The 16,810-nt window shown below is 43.7% G+C and overlaps 2 protein-coding genes across 3 annotated transcripts in view; one reads left to right on the forward strand and one right to left on the reverse strand.

The window, feature by feature from the left end:
* smchd1 (structural maintenance of chromosomes flexible hinge domain containing 1) overlaps positions 1–2,635 on the reverse strand; it is a 44,773-nt gene extending 42,138 nt beyond the window's left edge. The window contains exons 1-7 of the mRNA XM_023972458.2: positions 2,388–2,635; positions 1,934–2,009; positions 1,533–1,691; positions 1,204–1,286; positions 862–995; positions 304–418; positions 98–217 (exon numbers count right to left, since the gene is read on the reverse strand). Of these exons, the coding sequence (XP_023828226.1) occupies positions 98–217; positions 304–418; positions 862–995; positions 1,204–1,286; positions 1,533–1,691; positions 1,934–2,009; positions 2,388–2,597 (897 nt within the window). The 5' untranslated portion in view covers positions 2,598–2,635. The remainder of the gene's footprint in view (positions 1–97; positions 218–303; positions 419–861; positions 996–1,203; positions 1,287–1,532; positions 1,692–1,933; positions 2,010–2,387) is intronic.
* A 367-nt stretch (positions 2,636–3,002) lies between these two features.
* mettl4 (methyltransferase 4, N6-adenosine) overlaps positions 3,003–16,810 on the forward strand; it is a 19,251-nt gene continuing 5,443 nt past the window's right edge. Inside the window, exons 1-8 of one of the 2 annotated variants that reach the window (XM_023972899.2) lie at positions 3,003–3,126; positions 3,439–3,505; positions 11,310–11,375; positions 11,469–11,829; positions 12,268–12,337; positions 12,463–12,637; positions 12,847–12,953; positions 13,963–14,054. In XM_023972899.2, coding sequence (XP_023828667.1) covers positions 3,062–3,126; positions 3,439–3,505; positions 11,310–11,375; positions 11,469–11,829; positions 12,268–12,337; positions 12,463–12,637; positions 12,847–12,953; positions 13,963–14,054 — 1,003 coding nt within the window. In that variant the 5' untranslated portion in view covers positions 3,003–3,061. Of the gene's footprint in view, positions 3,506–11,309; positions 11,376–11,468; positions 11,830–12,267; positions 12,338–12,462; positions 12,638–12,846; positions 12,954–13,962; positions 14,055–16,810 lie in introns of both variants that reach the window. The other variant, XM_023972898.2, reaches the window with a different exon arrangement.

Consider the following 16,810-nt stretch of genomic DNA (forward strand, 5'->3'; position numbering starts at 1 on the left):
AGCTTGCCACCGATACTGACAGCTCAAAATGGATGGATTGAGGACACCTTTTGGGGATCACATCAACATTTTGAGTGATCTGGGAGTAATCCCTTACCTTCCGGTTTCTGATGAAACCACTGTAAATATCTTCTTTGTTCCGCTCCTTCCTCTCAAATTCTTCTTTTGAAATGATGAGTTCATGGATATCTGGGGAGCCCGCTGGTTTGGTGATCATCTTTAACAAAGACAGAGATATCAAGTCATATAGTAGCGCATCACAGTCCATTAGAGGAATATGGTATAACACAGAGGAACATTTACCCTGGTTGACTGTCCAATGTAGAACACTGCTTGTTTCCCTCCTACTCCAAAATATGATATATCACTGTTGAGACTGCGAGCGACTGGATCAGGGCGAACATACCCTGCGTGATCACTAGTGAGACAAACAGGATAATGACTGACGATAGATACATGGAAAGCACCAAAAACAAATTTCAAGTGTATACTTAATTATTTGGAAAGTGCATTTTAATATACATTTAATGGGAGTCATTTTTTATTTATTTAAAAAAGCAAGTCAGTTAAGAACAAATTCTTATTTTACAATGACGGCCTACCCTGGCCAAACCCTCCCCTAACCCAGACGACGCTGGGCCAATTGTACGCCGCCCTAGGGGACTCCCGATCACGGCCGGTTGCGACACAGCCCGGGATCGAACCAGGGTCTGTCGTGACGCCTCTAGCACTGAGATGCAGTGCCTTAGACCACTGCGCCACTCGGGAGAAGGGTCTGACCGCAATGTCTGATCGAGAGACCTGAACAGGTCAGATCTTGTGATGTGGAAAAACTCCTGGCCCTACTCTTGCTAAACCAACCTTGAAAACGTGCCGCTTTCCCTGCTGAATTTGGAGAGCCTGTACACAGCCCAGTTATTAAGCTGCTTGGAGGTCATGCCACAGCCATTGTCCATGATAACCACTGCATGTTTCCCCAAGGACTCATCAAACAGCTGGGGAAAGAGATGAGAAACAATCAACTACCTCTGTGTTCCATTCCATCAATACTGTAGGGGTGCAGAACACTTTATATGAAAACATCACAATACTTATTCATCACTTTCATTCAAGACCACAATAACGCATATGAGGTTTACAACTGTTAGAAAAATAAATAGGGAGAGGAATTTTTATTTATTTAAATTGACAGTAGTATCTCACCAATCGGATGTCTATGGTCCTCACTCCTGTGTTGTGCGATGTAGCTGACAGTGCATTGTCGATTAGTTCTGCAAAGGCATACGCTGTTGGGGGGGAAAAGCTTTAATTAACTATAGGACACTATAGGCCTTTTAACACCGCTTCTTCTGGAACATAATCAGCCCGGGCCAGTAACTTCAAAGCGTCACAGAGTAGAAAATTGGTCGCAAGTGCTGAGCATAGACATTTCATTTAGTGTGGTGCAGTGTGAACACGGCTAATGAATACAAACAGGACTGTAATATTGTTGGTTTGGGCTGGAGAAGGTACATTATTTCAGAGGCACTCACGTAAAGAATTCTGGCCCTCACTAGCGTAGTACTCATACATGCCACTCCGGACCAGTGTGTCATAGTGAGGGAGAAACACAATGTGTTCCTTAGTTGCCATGGGCAGGATCTGGTCCTCGGTCTGCAACAGGTGGAGAGTGTTTCCTTGTTGAAGTTCCTCTGAAAGAGATGACACATCAACAACATAACGTATTGTCACTCACCTCTTATTCCCCTTGTATGAAAGGTTTATTTGTGACCCAATGCCTGACTATTAGTATACCAAAAACATTTTTCACTGATTGATCCAAGCAACGTGCCTATTTTTTTAAATGATAAATTAAAAAGTTGGTGATGGGCATTTCACTTTGGCATTTCTTTCTAGCACTACACCAGGTAGCCCTGACTGGAATGTCACTTACCATATCTGTCAAAATCTATTCCTTTTCTGTCCGTTGTAGTCAAGACAAACGTTTCGTTGGAAGGAATGGCAAATTCCTAAGGCAGGGAACACATGGAAAATAGTTGTCATATCTGCAGAGTTAGATATACACGTTTTGATAATTTGGTGAATGGTTTAGATATTTTATTGACAACTTGTTTATAACACTTGCATATAACAAATACTAGCAAGCTATTAACAATTTTATTAAAACATTAAATTGGCAAATGACACCTATATTTTTGGATCAATACACTTCCCATGATCCGCCACCTAGCCAAGCTATCTGAATGAGCAGCTAGTTAATTGTCAATACTCGTGGGAACTCGTTAATTGTCAAGAGCCAGCTGTTGCCAATTTGCAAATCAAGCAGGCAGCTGTCTGGCTAACATATCTCTGGATAACTAACAACGTTAGCTAGCTAGCTACTGTACCTTCGATACAACTTGAAGGAAGTCGTTGAAGTCCAAGCCATTTATGTCCAGAACTCTCTCCATTGTGTCGTCTCTTTCCGGACGACAGTCGAATACTACCACACTTTTATGTGGTTTATCTGACCCGTTAACTCCATTTTTACTCTGTAAAATGTGTGTTCTATTGCTATTGGCAATAGCAGACGTTTTCACACCTTCCGACTCTGCCATGTTTCTTCTTCAGGTGAAAGAACTCGTGAGTATGCGCAATGTACTGCGCATCTAATGCGTGGGCTGGGTCGTCACTAGTTGTCGCAAAATCCTAAACCCCGCCTATTTCGACAATTTATTTTCACATTAACCCTAACCAAAATGCTAACATTATGCCTAACTATAAGATTCAATTTACACCAAAAATCTATTTTTGTTTTCATTATTTCTTTAGGATATGGCCAATTTCGACTTTGTGGCTGTGGAAACGCGCGCGCTGGGGTGTATTCATTGATTGAATTCCGTTGCAAAACGTTTGATCTGTTACTAGGAACCAAACGGAAGTAAACGAAATCGGCACCCGGGGTGTACGCCCCTGTGGTGTCCCTCGCCGTTTTCGTCCCGTTTAAGAAAGGTTTACAACAGAATCGACGTAATGAATATGCCCCAGGTTTGGTGAATGCACGTGACGATAAACAAGCATCATGGCGGCGCACAGCAATAATGTCCAAGTAGAGAAAGTAGAAAACCCAGCAAAGAAAATAAATGTGTAAGTAACATTAGCAAACTAGTCACCTCCACAAGGTACGCTTATGGACACTCACGGCATGTGAAGATATCAAAGAGAGAGTAGTTTGCCAACCAGACTGGCTATGTCGATTGTGTTTAGAAATGCCAACGGGTGGCTGTTGGATGCTTGTTCACTTGTCGACAAGGGTGTCCAACTATGTAACGTTACTTCGGAGAGGAAAGCAGCCAGTGGAAAGTCGTATTTTAAATGTTATTTTAAACATGAGTGTTTCCAGATTTTAAAGTCTCACGTTAGTGTTAAATCAAGTTGTACTGTGACCACAAACGACAGTGCCGTCTCGAACGCAGCGCTACAGAGGAGTGAGAATAAAACTACAGTGGATTGTAAACCATCAAAGGTAAATTGGGCGGGGGGTCTGTTTCTTTATATGTACGCCAGGTCCGGTAGGTTACTTAATAAATATAAACCGTTACTAGTTACCTGTCCAAAATTGTAATCAGAAACGTAACTTTTGGATTACTTTAACTCAGTAACGTAATCTGATTACATTCAGTTACTTTTTGATTACTTCCCCCTTAAGAGGCATTAGAACAAGACAAATATATATGTTCCCAATTGAACCACATCTATTGCAGGATAAATCAATATTAAAGTTTACATAGCTGGCCATATATGGATGTTATGTTTTACTTTATGGGTTGGTTATGTAGGCTTCTTCTAACCAATTGCTTGCTACTACATAGACTAATATCTTTACATTAAAAAGCAGTCTATCAGAATTCCAGTCATTACAATAAATGTTATACCCCTTCATCTTAAAGAATAGGACTGGGAAAAATTGAAGTACTGTGCAGCCGTCTTCATCGACCTGGCCAAGGCTTTCGACTCTGTCAATCACTGTATTCTTATTGGCAGACTCAATAGCCTTGGTTTTTCTAATGACTGCCTCGCCTGGTTCACCAACTACTTTGCAGACAGAGTTCAGTGTGTCAAATCGGAGGGTATGTTGTCCGGACCTTTGGCAGTCTCTATGGCGGTACCACAGGGTTCAATTCTCGGGCCAACTCTTTTCTCGGTATACATCAATGATGTCGCTCTTGCTACGGGCGATTCCCTGATCCACATCTACGCAGACGACACCATTCTGTATACTTCTGGCCCTTCCTTGGACACTGTGCTAACTAACCTCCAAACGAGCTTCAATGCCATACAACACTCCTTCCGTGCCCTCCAACTGCTCTTAAACGTTAGTAAAACCAAATGCATGCTTTTCAGCCGTTCGCTGCCCGCACCCGCCCGCCCGACTAGCATCACCACCCTGGACGGTTCCGACCTAGAATATGTGGACAACTAAATATCTAGGTGTCTGGCTAGACTGTAAACTCTCCTTCCAGACTCATATTAAACATCTCCAATCCAAAATCAAATCTAGAATTGGCTTTCTATTTCGCAACAAAGCCTCTTAAACTCACACTGCCAAACTTACCCTAGTAAAACTGACTATCGATCCGATTCTCGACTTCGGAGATGTCATCTACAAAATAGCTTTCAATACTCTACTCAGCAAACTGGATGCAGTCTATCACAGTGCCATCCGTTTTGTTACCAATCACCTTATACCACCCACCACTGCGACCTGTATGCTCTAGTCGGCTGGCCCTCACTACATATTCGCCGCCAGACCCACTGGCTCCAGGTCATCTGTAAGTCTATGCTAGGTAAAGCTCCGCCTTATCTCAGTTCACTGTCACGATAACAACCACCCACCGCTGAGCACACGTTCCAAACAGGACAAGTGGGGAAAAAAAGTATTTAGTCAGTCACCAATTGTGCAAAGTTCTCCCACTTAAAAAGATGAGAGGCCTGTAATTTTCATTATAGGTACACTTCAACTATGACAGACAAAATGAGAAAAAAAATCCAAGAAAATCACATTGTAGGATTTTTTATGAATTATTTGCAAATTATGGTGAAAATAAGTTTTTGGTCAATAACAAAAGTTATTCTCAATACTTTGTTATTACCCTTTATTGGCAATGACAGAGGTCAAACGTTTTCTGTAAGTCTTCACAAGGTTTTCACACACTGTTGCTGGTATTTTGGCCCATTCCTCCATGCAGATCTCCTCTAGAGCAGTGATGTTTTGGGGCTGTTGCTGGGCAACACGGACTTTCAACTCCCTCCAAAGATTTCTATGGGGTTGAGATCTGGAAACTGGCTAGGCCACTCCAGGACCTTGAAATGCTTCTTACGAAGCCACTCCTTCGTTGCCCGTGCGGTGTGTTTGGATCATTGTCATGCTGAAAGACCCAGCCACGTTTCATCTTCAATGCCCTTGCTGATGGAAGGAGGTTTTCACTCAAAATCTCACGATACATGGCCCAATTCATTCTTTCCTTTACACAGATCAGTCGTCTGGTCCCTTTGCAGAAAAACAGCCCCCAAGCATGATGTTTCCACCCCATGCTTCACAGTAGGTATGGTGTTCTTTGGATGCAACTCAGCATTCTTTGTCCTCCAAACACAACGAGTTGAGTTTTTACCAAAAAGTTCTATTTTGGTTTCATCTGACCATATGACATTCTCCCAATCTTCTTCTGGATCATCCAAATGCTCTCTAGCAAACTTCAGACGGGCCTGGACATGTATTGGCTTAGCAGGGGGACACGTCTTGCACTGCAGATTTGAGTCCCTGGCGGCGTAGTTGTGTTACTGATGGTAGGCTTTGTTACTTTGGTCCCAGCTCTCTGCAGGTCATCACTAGGTCCCCCCGTGTGGTTCTGGGATTTTGCTCACCGTTCTTGTGATCATTTTGACCCCACGCGGTGAGATCTTGCGTGGAGCCCCAGATCGAGGGAGATTATCAGTGGTCTGTATGTCTTCCATTTCCTAATAATTGCTCCCACAGTTGATTTCTTCAAACCAAGCTGCTTACCTTATGCAGATTCAGTCTTCCCAGCCTGTGCAGGTCTACAATTTTGTTTCTGGTGTCCTTTGACAGCTCTTTGGTCTGGCCATAGTGGAGTTTGGAGTGGACTGTTTGAGGTTGTGGACAGGTGTCTTTTTATACTGATAACAAGTTCAAACAGGTGCCATTAATACAGGTAACGAGTGGAGGACAGAGGAGCCTCTTAAAGAATAAGTTACAGGTCTGTGAGAGCCAGAAATCTTGCTTGTTTGTTATTGACCAAATACTTTTTCCACCATAATTTGCAAATAAATTCATTAAAAATCCTACAATGTGATTTCTAATTTTGTCTGTCATAGTTGAAGTGTACCTATGATGAAAATTACAGGCCTCTCTCATATTTTTAAGTGGGAGAACTTGCACAATTGGTGCTGACTAAATACTTTTTTGCCCCACTGTATATCTCACTGATCATCCCCCAAAGCCAACACCTCATTTGGCCGCCTTTCCTTCCAGTTCTCTGCTGCCAGTGACTGGAACGAATTGCAAAAATCGCTGAAGTTGGAGACTTTTATTTCCCTCACCAACTTTAAACATTCAACTATCTGAGCAGCTAACCGATTGCTGCAGCTGTACATAGTCCATCTGTAAATAGCCCACCCAATCTACCTACCTCATCCCATTTACATTTACATTTAAGCATTTAGCAGACGCTCTTATCCAGAGCGACTTACAAATTGGTGCATTCACCTTATGATATCCAGTGGAACAACCACTTTACAATAGTGCATCTAACTCTTTTAAGGGGGGGGGGGGGGTTAGAAGGATTACTTTATCCTATCCTAGGTATTCCTTAAAGAGGTGGGGTTTCAGGTGTCTCCGGAAGGTGGTGATTGACTCCGCTGACCTGGCGTCGTGAGGGAGTTTGTTCCACCATTGGGGGTCCAGAGGAGCGAACAGTTTTGACTGGGCTGAGCGGGAACTGTATTCCTCAGAGATTAGGAGGACGAGCAGGCCAGAGGTGGATGAACGCAGTGCCCTTGTTCATCCCCATACTGTTTTTATTTTATTTACTTTTCTGCTCTTTTGCACACCAGTATCTCTACTTGCACATCATCTGCTCATTTATCACTCCAGTGTTAATCTGCTAAATTGTAATTATTTGCTCCTATGGCCTATTTATTGCCTACCTCCTCATGCCTTTTGCACACACTGTATATAGACTTTCTTTTTTCCACTGTGTCATTGACTTGTTTATTGTGTTATTGGCTTGTTTATTGTTTACTCCATGTGTAACTCTGTGTTGTTGTCTGTGTCACACTGCTTTGCTTTATCTTGGCCAGGTCGCAGTTGCAAATGCGAACTTGTTCTCAACTAGCCTACCTGGTTAAATAAAAGTAAAATAAAAAAGTATAGATTAACCAAATTGTTTTACCTGAGCATAACCCCAAAACTAAGGATGTATTAGCCAGCTCTACTCTGTTGTTTATGATTTTGCTGTCATGATTGGGATGATTGGGCTCATTGATTCGAGTTGAAAAAGAAATGCTGTGCTCATGGAATGGCATGCTTTGAGCACTACTGAAAAGTGCTATCTACATTTAAAAAATGAATGCGAAATGCTACGTTTGGTATATAGGCCTGTTAACTTTTTGTTGGTGATATCTTGATAATGTGCAGCTGTTTAAAGAGTAAATCCACAGATGAAACAATAACCAAAAGATGACCCCGCCTTTGTTCTGGTAAAAAGCTGAGGGATGGGCCTGGAGAAATGTAACCACTCTCAGATTAATAGACAGCGCTATGGATGCAAGGACTGACCATCCATGATATCAAAAGTATTGTTTTAACATGATGTTATGAGGCTATACGGTGTTTGGTTACATTTACAATGTTTACAAACATTGGAGAAAAACAAGTTTATATTTTGGGGTTCTCATGGAGTGTGACAGTTGAACTAAGCTCATGAGGCATTTATAAGTTATATTCTTCAAGTGTGTGTGTGTGGTGTGTGTGTGCATTTTTCACTGGCTGCCCACTGGTTTCAAAATCAATGATTGATAGGCAGCTTAAACTTATTGAATTCAAACATTATTGCGTTCAAACAGCTTTCCACAATCCGTAAGGTGCAAATAGCTACATGAGAGAGCAGCAGTGTGAGTCACATCAATGCACTATGTAGATATCAATAATAAGTGATATCTGATTACAGTTACCGTTTTTATTAATCTCTTACATGTAATCCGTTACTCCCCAACCATGTATGTATGTATGTATGTCTCAAATCAAATGTTATTTGTCACATTTATTATATTTTTAGCCTGCCTTTATAACTGCGACCTGGTCAAGATAAAGCAAAGCAGTGTGACACAAACAACAACACATAGTCACACATGGAATAAACAAACATACAGTCAATAACACAATAGCGAAAAAAAAAAGTATATATACAGTGTGTGCAAATGAGGTAAGATAAGGGAGGTAAGGCAATATATAGGCCGTAGTGGCGAAATAATTACAATTTAGAAATTAAACTCTGGAGTGATAGATGTGTAGAATATGAATGTGCAAGTAGAGATACTGGGGTGCAAATTAGCAAAAAAATATATAACAGTATGGGGATGAGGTAGTTGGATGGGCTATTTACAGATGGGCGATGTACAGGTGCAGTGATATGTGAGCTGCTCTGACAGCTGGAGCTTAAAGTTAGTGAGGGAGATATGGGTCTCCAGCTTCAGTGATTTTTGCTATTTGTTCCAGTCATTGGCAGCAGAGAACTGGAAGGAAAGGTGGCCAAAGGAGGAATTGGCTTTGGGGGGGACCAGTGAAATATACCTGCTGGGGCGCGTGCTACGGGTGGGTGCTGCAATGGTGACCAGTGAGCTGAGATAAGGTGGGGCTTTACCTAGCAAAGACTTATAGATGACCTGGAGCCAGTGGGTTTGGCGACGAATATGAAGCGAGGGCCAGCCAACGAGAGCATACAGGTCGCAGTGGTTGGTAGTATATGGGGCTTTGGTAACAAAACGGATGGCACTGTGATAGACTGCATCCAGTTTGCTGAGTAGAGTGTTGGAGGCTATTTTGTAGATGACATCGCCGAAGTCGAGGATCGACAGGATAGTCAGTTTTACGAGGGTATGTTTGGTAGCATGAGTGAAGGATGCTTTGTTGCAAAATAGGAAGCTGATTCTAGAGTTACTTTTGGATTGGAGATGCTTAATGTGAGTCTGGAAGGAAAGTTTACAGTCTAGCCAGACACCTAGGTATTTGTAGTTGTCCACATATTCTAAGTTAGAACCTTCCAGAGAAGTGATGCTGGGCGGGCGGGCGGGCATGTGCAGGCAGCGATTGGTTGAAGACCATGCATTTAGTTTTACTTGCATTTAAGAGCAGTTGGAAGCCACAGAAGGAGAGTTTATGGCATTGAAGCTTGTCTGGAGGGTAGTTAACACATTGTCCAAAGAAGGGCCAGATGTATACAGAATGGTGTCGTCTCTGTAGAGGTGGATCAGAGAATCACCAGCAGCAAGAGCGACATCATTGATGTATACCGAGAAAAGAGTCGGTCCGAGAATTGAACCCTGTGGCACCCCCATAGAGACTGCCAGAGGTCTGGACAATAGGCCCTCCGATTTGACACACTGAACTCTGTCTGAGAAGTAGTTGGTGAACCAGGTGAGGCAGTCATTGCGAGGCTGAGTCTGCTGATAAGAATGTGGTGATTGACAGAGTCTAAAGCCTTGGCCAGGTCGATGAATACAGCTGCACAGGTGTAGACCTTACAGTGAAATGCTTACAAGACCTTAACCAACAATGCAGTTTTAAGAAAAATTGTGTCAAAGTATTTACTAAAAAAACTGAAGTTTAAAAAAATGTACAAAAAAAAGAGCAGTAGAAAAAAAAAAATTTGTTGAGAGCAACAATAAAATAACAGTAATGAGGCTATATAGAGGGGGTACCGGTACAGTCAATGTGCTGGGGTACAGGATAGCGAAGGTAATTGAGGTCATATGTACGGTACCAGTCAAAAGTTTGGACACACGGCCTCCCGGGTGGCGCAGTGGTCTAAGGCACTGCATCGCAGTGCTAGCTGTGCCACCAGAGACTCTGGGTTCGAGCCCAGGCTCTGTCGCAGCCAGCCGCGACCGGGAGGTCCATGGGGCGACGCACAATTGGCCTAGCGTCGTCCGGGTTAGGAAGGGTTTGGCCGGTAGGGATATCCTTGTCTCATCGCGCACCAGCGATTCCTGTGGCGCGGGCTGGGCGCAGTGCACGCCGACCAAGTCGCTATGTGTACAGTGTTTCCTCCGACACATTGGTGCGGCTGGCTTCCGGGTTGGATGCGTGCTGTGTTAAGAAGCAGTGTGGCTTGGTTGGGTTGTGTTTCGGAGGACGCATGGCTCTCGACCTTCGTCTCTCCCGAGCTCGTACGGGTGTTGTAGCGATGAGACAAGACAGTAACTACTAACAATTGGATACCACGAAATTGTTGAGAAAAAGGTACAATTTTTATTTATTTTTTAAATAAAGTTTGGACACCTACTCATTCAAGGGTGTTTCTTTATTTTTACTAATTTCTACGTTGTAGAATAATAGTGAAGACATCAAAACTATGAAAACACATGGAATCATGTAGTAACCAAAAAACTGTTAAACAAATCAAAATATATTTTAGATTCTTCAAAGTAGCCACCCTTTGCCTTGATGACAGCTTTGCACACTCTTGGCATTCTCTCAACCAGCTTCACCTGGAATGCTTTTCCAACAGTCTTGAAGCAGTTCCTACATGCTGATCACTTGGCTGCTTTTCCTTCACTCTGCAGTCCAACTCAATTGGATTGAGGTTGGGTGATTGTGGAGGCCAGGTCAGCTGACGCAGCACTCCATCACTCTCCTTCTTGGTCAAATAGCCCTTAACAGCCAGGAGTTGTGTTGGGTCATTGTCCTGTTGAAAATCAAATTATATTTCCACTACGCACAAACCAGAAGGGATGGTGTATCGCTGCAGAATGCTGTGGTAGCCATGCTGGTTAAGTGTGCCTTGAATTCTAAATAAATCCGTGTCACCAGCAAAGCACCATCACACCTCCTCCTCCATGCAAATAGTCCGGGTAGCCAATTGATTAGCTGTTCAGGAGTCTTATGGCTTGGGGGTAGAAGCTGTTAAGAAGTCTTTTGGACCTAGACTTGGCTAGACATGTCTGGAGAGTGGGGCTAACTTGCCAGGTAATATCACTGGGAAACGCCTTTGTTTTAACCACAGATCTTTTGATTTATTCAAATCCCACAGAAAAGAAAACGAAAACGCAATGATCTGAACCAAGGAGAAATTGATTCACTGGCCTTCCACCACAAGGTAATCTTATATGTTTACCATTACTTAGTTTACCCATTACCATTACTCAGACTTTTTATTGTTGACCACTGCTTATCATTGTGTTATGACCAGATCAGGTCTGCCATTTTGGAGGGGACCAAATCCATAGTGGATGCTGGGCTCTCCTGTGAGTACCTGAGTGAGGTCAACGATGCTCGGGAGGATACCCTGCCTTCCCAGGAATGCAACCTGGCAGCCTTGTGTGACATGGCTAAAGAGCTCCCTCTAGTGACTGAACATGGAGAGGACCCAGTTCAGTTCATTGAGTCTGAGGATGGCTGTAGTACAACACACCTTGACCTGTTCACGCGGATCACAGAGAATCGTATGGACTTTGCCATGGAGGTGACGCTGATGGGAGAGAAATACATTATCCCACCACGATGTGCCTTCTTGCTCTCTGATTTTGCCAGAATGCAGCCCCTGGTTGGCTGTGAGTGTACAAAACCCAATCATGATAAAGAGCTTGCATTTGCTGATTTTATGTTTTGTCAGTGCAGAAATACATTATCTTTATAAATCTCTTAAACTCTCAAAAAATGTTTTGAGGAGTCGAGTGGAGAGAAGGCAATGCTTTAGTGAACTAAATAAGGATCCTCTCTGCCTGTGTATGCCTAATGTCTTAGAACAGGGTTTCCCAAACTCGGTCCTGCCCCCCCCCCCCCCCCCCCCCCCCCCCCCCCCCCCCTCGGTGAAGGTTTTGGTTTTTCATCGAGCATTACACAGCTGATTCAGATAATCAAAGCTTGATGTTGAGTTGATCATTTGAATCGTGTGTAGTGCTAGGGCAAAAAAACTAAATGTGCACCCAGAAGGGGCCCCAGGACCTAGTTTGGGGAAACCCTGTCTTAGAAAACTGATTATTTTGCAGATGGAAAGTTTTTCGACCTCATTGTCCTGGATCCTCCTTGGGAAAACAAGTCTGTCAAAAGGAGTGGCAGGTTAGCTTAAGTTGCATTATTTTCCAGTGTGATTTTATTCCAAGCGACATCCACTGCAATGTATGACTCTGTGAACCTCTTATTCTGTTTTGACCATATTGTGCATTTCTCCTGCTGACCTCTAGGTATAGCTTTCTGCCCTCCTCCCAGCTCAAACGGCTCCCTGTCCCACTGCTGGCCTCCACAGGCTGTGTGGTGGTCACCTGGGTGACCAACAGGCCCAGCCACCTGCGCTTCGTCAGGGACGAGCTGTACCCACACTGGGGCGTGGAGGTGCTGGCAGAGTGGTTCTGGGTCAAGGTAGAACACAAAGGAACCTAGAATTGATCAAAGTCATTATAATTGTTATATATTTGTTTAGTTTAAATGACACTACTAAATGGTGATAGTAAAAGTGGTCATGTTTCATCTAGGACCTCTAATGTTGAGTTTGCTTCTGAAATTAGCTACATGATCTTTATGAACGTAAGCATTTTTCTCTGATGTATTGTCTACGTTTTCGCCCTCAGGTCACCAGGTCAGGGGAATATGTGTTTCCACTGGACTCTCTGCATAAGAAGCCTTACGAGGTGTTGGTACTTGGTCGATATCGTGGGTGCGGACACCACTCACACAGGTGTGACAAAATAAAAATGTTATTCCATTGTATTTTTTTTTACCCCTTTTTCTCCCCAATTTCATGTTATCCAATTGGTAGTTACAGTCTTGTCCATCGCTGCAACTCCCGTAAGGACTCGGGAGAGGCGAAGGTCGAGAGCCATGCGTCCTCCGAAACACAACCCAACCAAGCCGGAAGCCAGCCGCAGCAATGTGTCGGAGGAAACACTGTACACCTGGCGACCGTGTCAGCGTGCACTGCCTGCCACAGGAGTCGCTAGTGCGTGATGGGACAAAAACATCACTGCCGGCCAAACCCTCACCTAAACCGGACGACGCTGGGCCAATTGTGCGCCGCCCCATGGGTCTCCTGGTCGCGGCCGGCTGCGACAAATCCTGGACTCGAACCCAGAATCTCTAGTGGCACAGCTAGCACTGCGATTCAGTGCCTTAGACCACTGTGCCACTCGGGAGGCTACATTTTTTTACATGAATTGCTTAAAGGCCCGGTGCAGTCAAAAACGGGATTTTATATATGCAGTATTTCCACACCAAGGTTGGAATAATACGGTGAAATTGTGAAAATTATGTTAATGCCCTTTTAGCGTAAGAGCTATTTGAAAAGACCCACTGAAATTTCTGCCTGTTTTGGTGGAACTGAGTTTAGTTATGTCAGGTGACATCACCAGGTGGTAAATTAGTTAATAGACCAATAAGAAAGAGTTACAAACCTCTCTGCCAATAACAGTTTTCAGTTTTCCCCTCTACTAAAACCATTCCCAGACAGTCTTAGCAAAATTCTTGCTTGAGATATTGCTCTTTTGCTAAGAAGCTATTTTTGTTTCTTTTTGACCATTTAAATTAAAAACAATCACTGTAAGGTACTTAATTGTTACCCAGAAATGATTTAACATTGAGATAAAAATGGCTGTATTGGACCTTTTTTAAGTCTCCTGTGTATTTTCTTTCATTACTGGAACGTTCGATCTCCTCCAAAACATGACGCGCTTTCTCCATCTCCTTTACAGCTCTCTGAGGAAGACAGAGCTCCCTATGGAGGAGCAGCGTGTGATCGTCAGTGTCCCATCAGCCCTACACTCCCATAAACCTTCACTCTCAGGTCAGTATTCCCAGCACGTCCTGGTTCCACCAACAGCGTCATAAGTATGTCAGCGTCATAAGAACGTAATGTGGTAGCCAAGTGCGTAGGAATGAATGAATACAGTTCCAGTAATGAAATTCATAATTGGAGAAATGATTGAACTGAATAGTTTCACCACTAGAGGGCAATACTGTGACGTAAGTGTCCGCGATTGCTGTGTTTTGACCTGGCTCTGTCAGTGCTCTGTTCTCACTGACTCACTCTCTGTCCCTCACTCACTAAAAGCACAGGACAATGCCTTGCTATTAAACGGAAGGACATCAGCTGCAGGGTTCGTGCTCTAACCTGTCCCAATGGCTAATTGTGACCCCAGTTTGTCACGATGTGCTGCGTTATGTCACACACCCAGTTTACAAATGCCTGATTGAGAACTTAAAACACCTCTGTAGTGTGGTTATCTGTACGGTCTGATTGGCCTTTGATTGTTAACAAGTCAAACCATTGCTCTGATCTGAACAATGTTGTTTAGAAAGCAATGATGAGACCTTGAAGACAATGAATATGTAGAGTGGGGCTCGACATCAACTCTCTGCTTCTTCAGGGAAAGCGATTTATGCGTGTTTTATTTACTTGGGGAGGAAGAGGTTTGTCAGTGCCCTGTCAGCTGAATATACAAGATGACTGGGAAAGTGGCAGGATATTGTGAGATTTAAATTCGTTATGACTGCATTGTGCTTTGTGACTATTGTGTTGAGAATATATTATGAGTCTCTTATTACGCTTTGTTTCACAGCGTTGTCTTTTCATTGTTACAAGTAATAAGTAATAGAACACACCGTATCTTTGCCTTGGGCAAGAGTTGCAGCAAAACAGTGTGATACTCAGGGAAAACTCCGACATGTGTAGACAAACTCCATACTATGGCGGGGGAAATATCGTTTTTTTCCCCCAGCCATGATTAATAAGTCCACAGTCAAACTCAAAGAGCACGCTATTTCACACTCGCCAAGTAACCCATCATCATTTGAGCCGCTGTCATTCCGAATTGTGTGTTTTGATATATCACTTTTTGGTGACGTCATCCCCTTCTCATCCCTGTCTCTGACCTTCCAGCGAATCCCCCTCCAACCCCTCTGGGTAGCAGGGAGGCTGTGGTGGGCGTGGTAGAACGCAGTGCTGCTGGGATGAAATGTCAGAGGAGCTGGTCCCGCAGAGAGGTGCCACGGCACATTAACATAACCCGTGATAAAGAGGCATAGAGCGGACCTTTTCTGATCCTGAAAGGTTCTATCGACCCGTTGGCAAAAAGGAACATCCGGACGTGGGCATTAATGCTGAATATTCACTCTCGAGTACCCAGGGGCGGGAAAAGGATTTGGGCTGCTGTCCTTTTCTCACACCCCCTCTGGTGGATTCTTATGCAACAGCTTGAAATGGTGAATATCAAAAGTCTCTAAACCGTACCCCCTCTAAAACACGATGAAGTCCTCTTCCTCAGTCACTGTTACCACAGGGCAATATCCATGTTAGGGGATTGGAGCACAAGTGGGGTATGCAGTCCCAAGTGTTTTGGATGTGCCAGGTCTGGAGGCAGTGGCCAACTCCTTACCCCTGACCTCAGTATGACATCACAGCATGGATGTCCTAAACAGAGGGCGGAGCGGAGAGCGACTCTGTGATCCGATAGCTCTCTATCCCCCCTCTTCCCCCAGTGATCCTGTTAGTGACATCAGACGTGTGTGTGTGTGTGTGGCTGCAGTAGGGACACAGAGGGACACCAACGCTCACTCCTCCTCAGAGATCCAAACACATCCTCGCCAGATGGCCGAAACGGCAGAAAAAAAGTGTTTATGCTCCTCAGAGTGTGAATAATCTGTTTGCTTTTAATTGTGGCTCCTAAAAACTTTGATCATTAGCTAAAGTTGAATATTTTCCTCCCAGCATTGTATTGTAATAAGCGGCTAATTGGCAGTGCCCTCCTCATGCCCGCCCAATTCACTGGCACCCAGCCAGCGTGTGTGAGATTCTAATTGACTTTTGAAAAGATGTGTGCTACTGTTTAAACTCAGAGAACCTGAGATATTGGTAAGTGATTTATATTTGTCCTATTTCACATGTAGAAGTGTGTGTGTGAATTGGAAATGTTTATTTTTTTGCATATCCCAACTCGACCCTGGAGCAATTAGGGGTACGTGCCTTGCTCAAGGGCACATTGACCGATTCTTAATCTTGTCGGCTCGGGGTTTCGATCTAGCGACATTTCGGTTACTGGCCCAACACTTTAACCACTAGGCTACCTGCTGTCCTGGGGAGGTGAGAAAGGCAGGGAAAATAACTTTACTCACTCACAGCTGGAGGTGCTGAGTAAGGTGATATACAGTGGGGAGAACAAGTATTTGATACACTGCCGATTTTGCAGGTTTTCCTACTTACAAAGCATGTAGAGGTCTGTAATTTTTTTATCATAGGTACACTTCAACTGTGAGAGACGGAATCCAGAAAATCACTTTGTATGATTTTTAAGTAATTCATTTGCATTTTATTGCATGACATAAGTATTTGATCACCTACCAACCAGTAAGAATTCCGGCTCTCACAGACCTGTTCTTAGTTTTCTTTAAGAAGCCCTCCTGTTCTCCACTCATTCCTGTTATTACCGCACCTGTTTGAACTCGTTACCTGTATAAAGACACCTGTCCACACACTCAATCAAACAGACTCCAACCTCTCCACAATGGCAAAGACCAGAGAGCTGTGTAAGGCATCAGGGCTAA

Source organism: Salvelinus sp. IW2-2015, linkage group LG27, assembly GCF_002910315.2.
Source record: "Salvelinus sp. IW2-2015 linkage group LG27, ASM291031v2, whole genome shotgun sequence".
NCBI lineage: Eukaryota > Metazoa > Chordata > Actinopteri > Salmoniformes > Salmonidae > Salvelinus > Salvelinus sp. IW2-2015.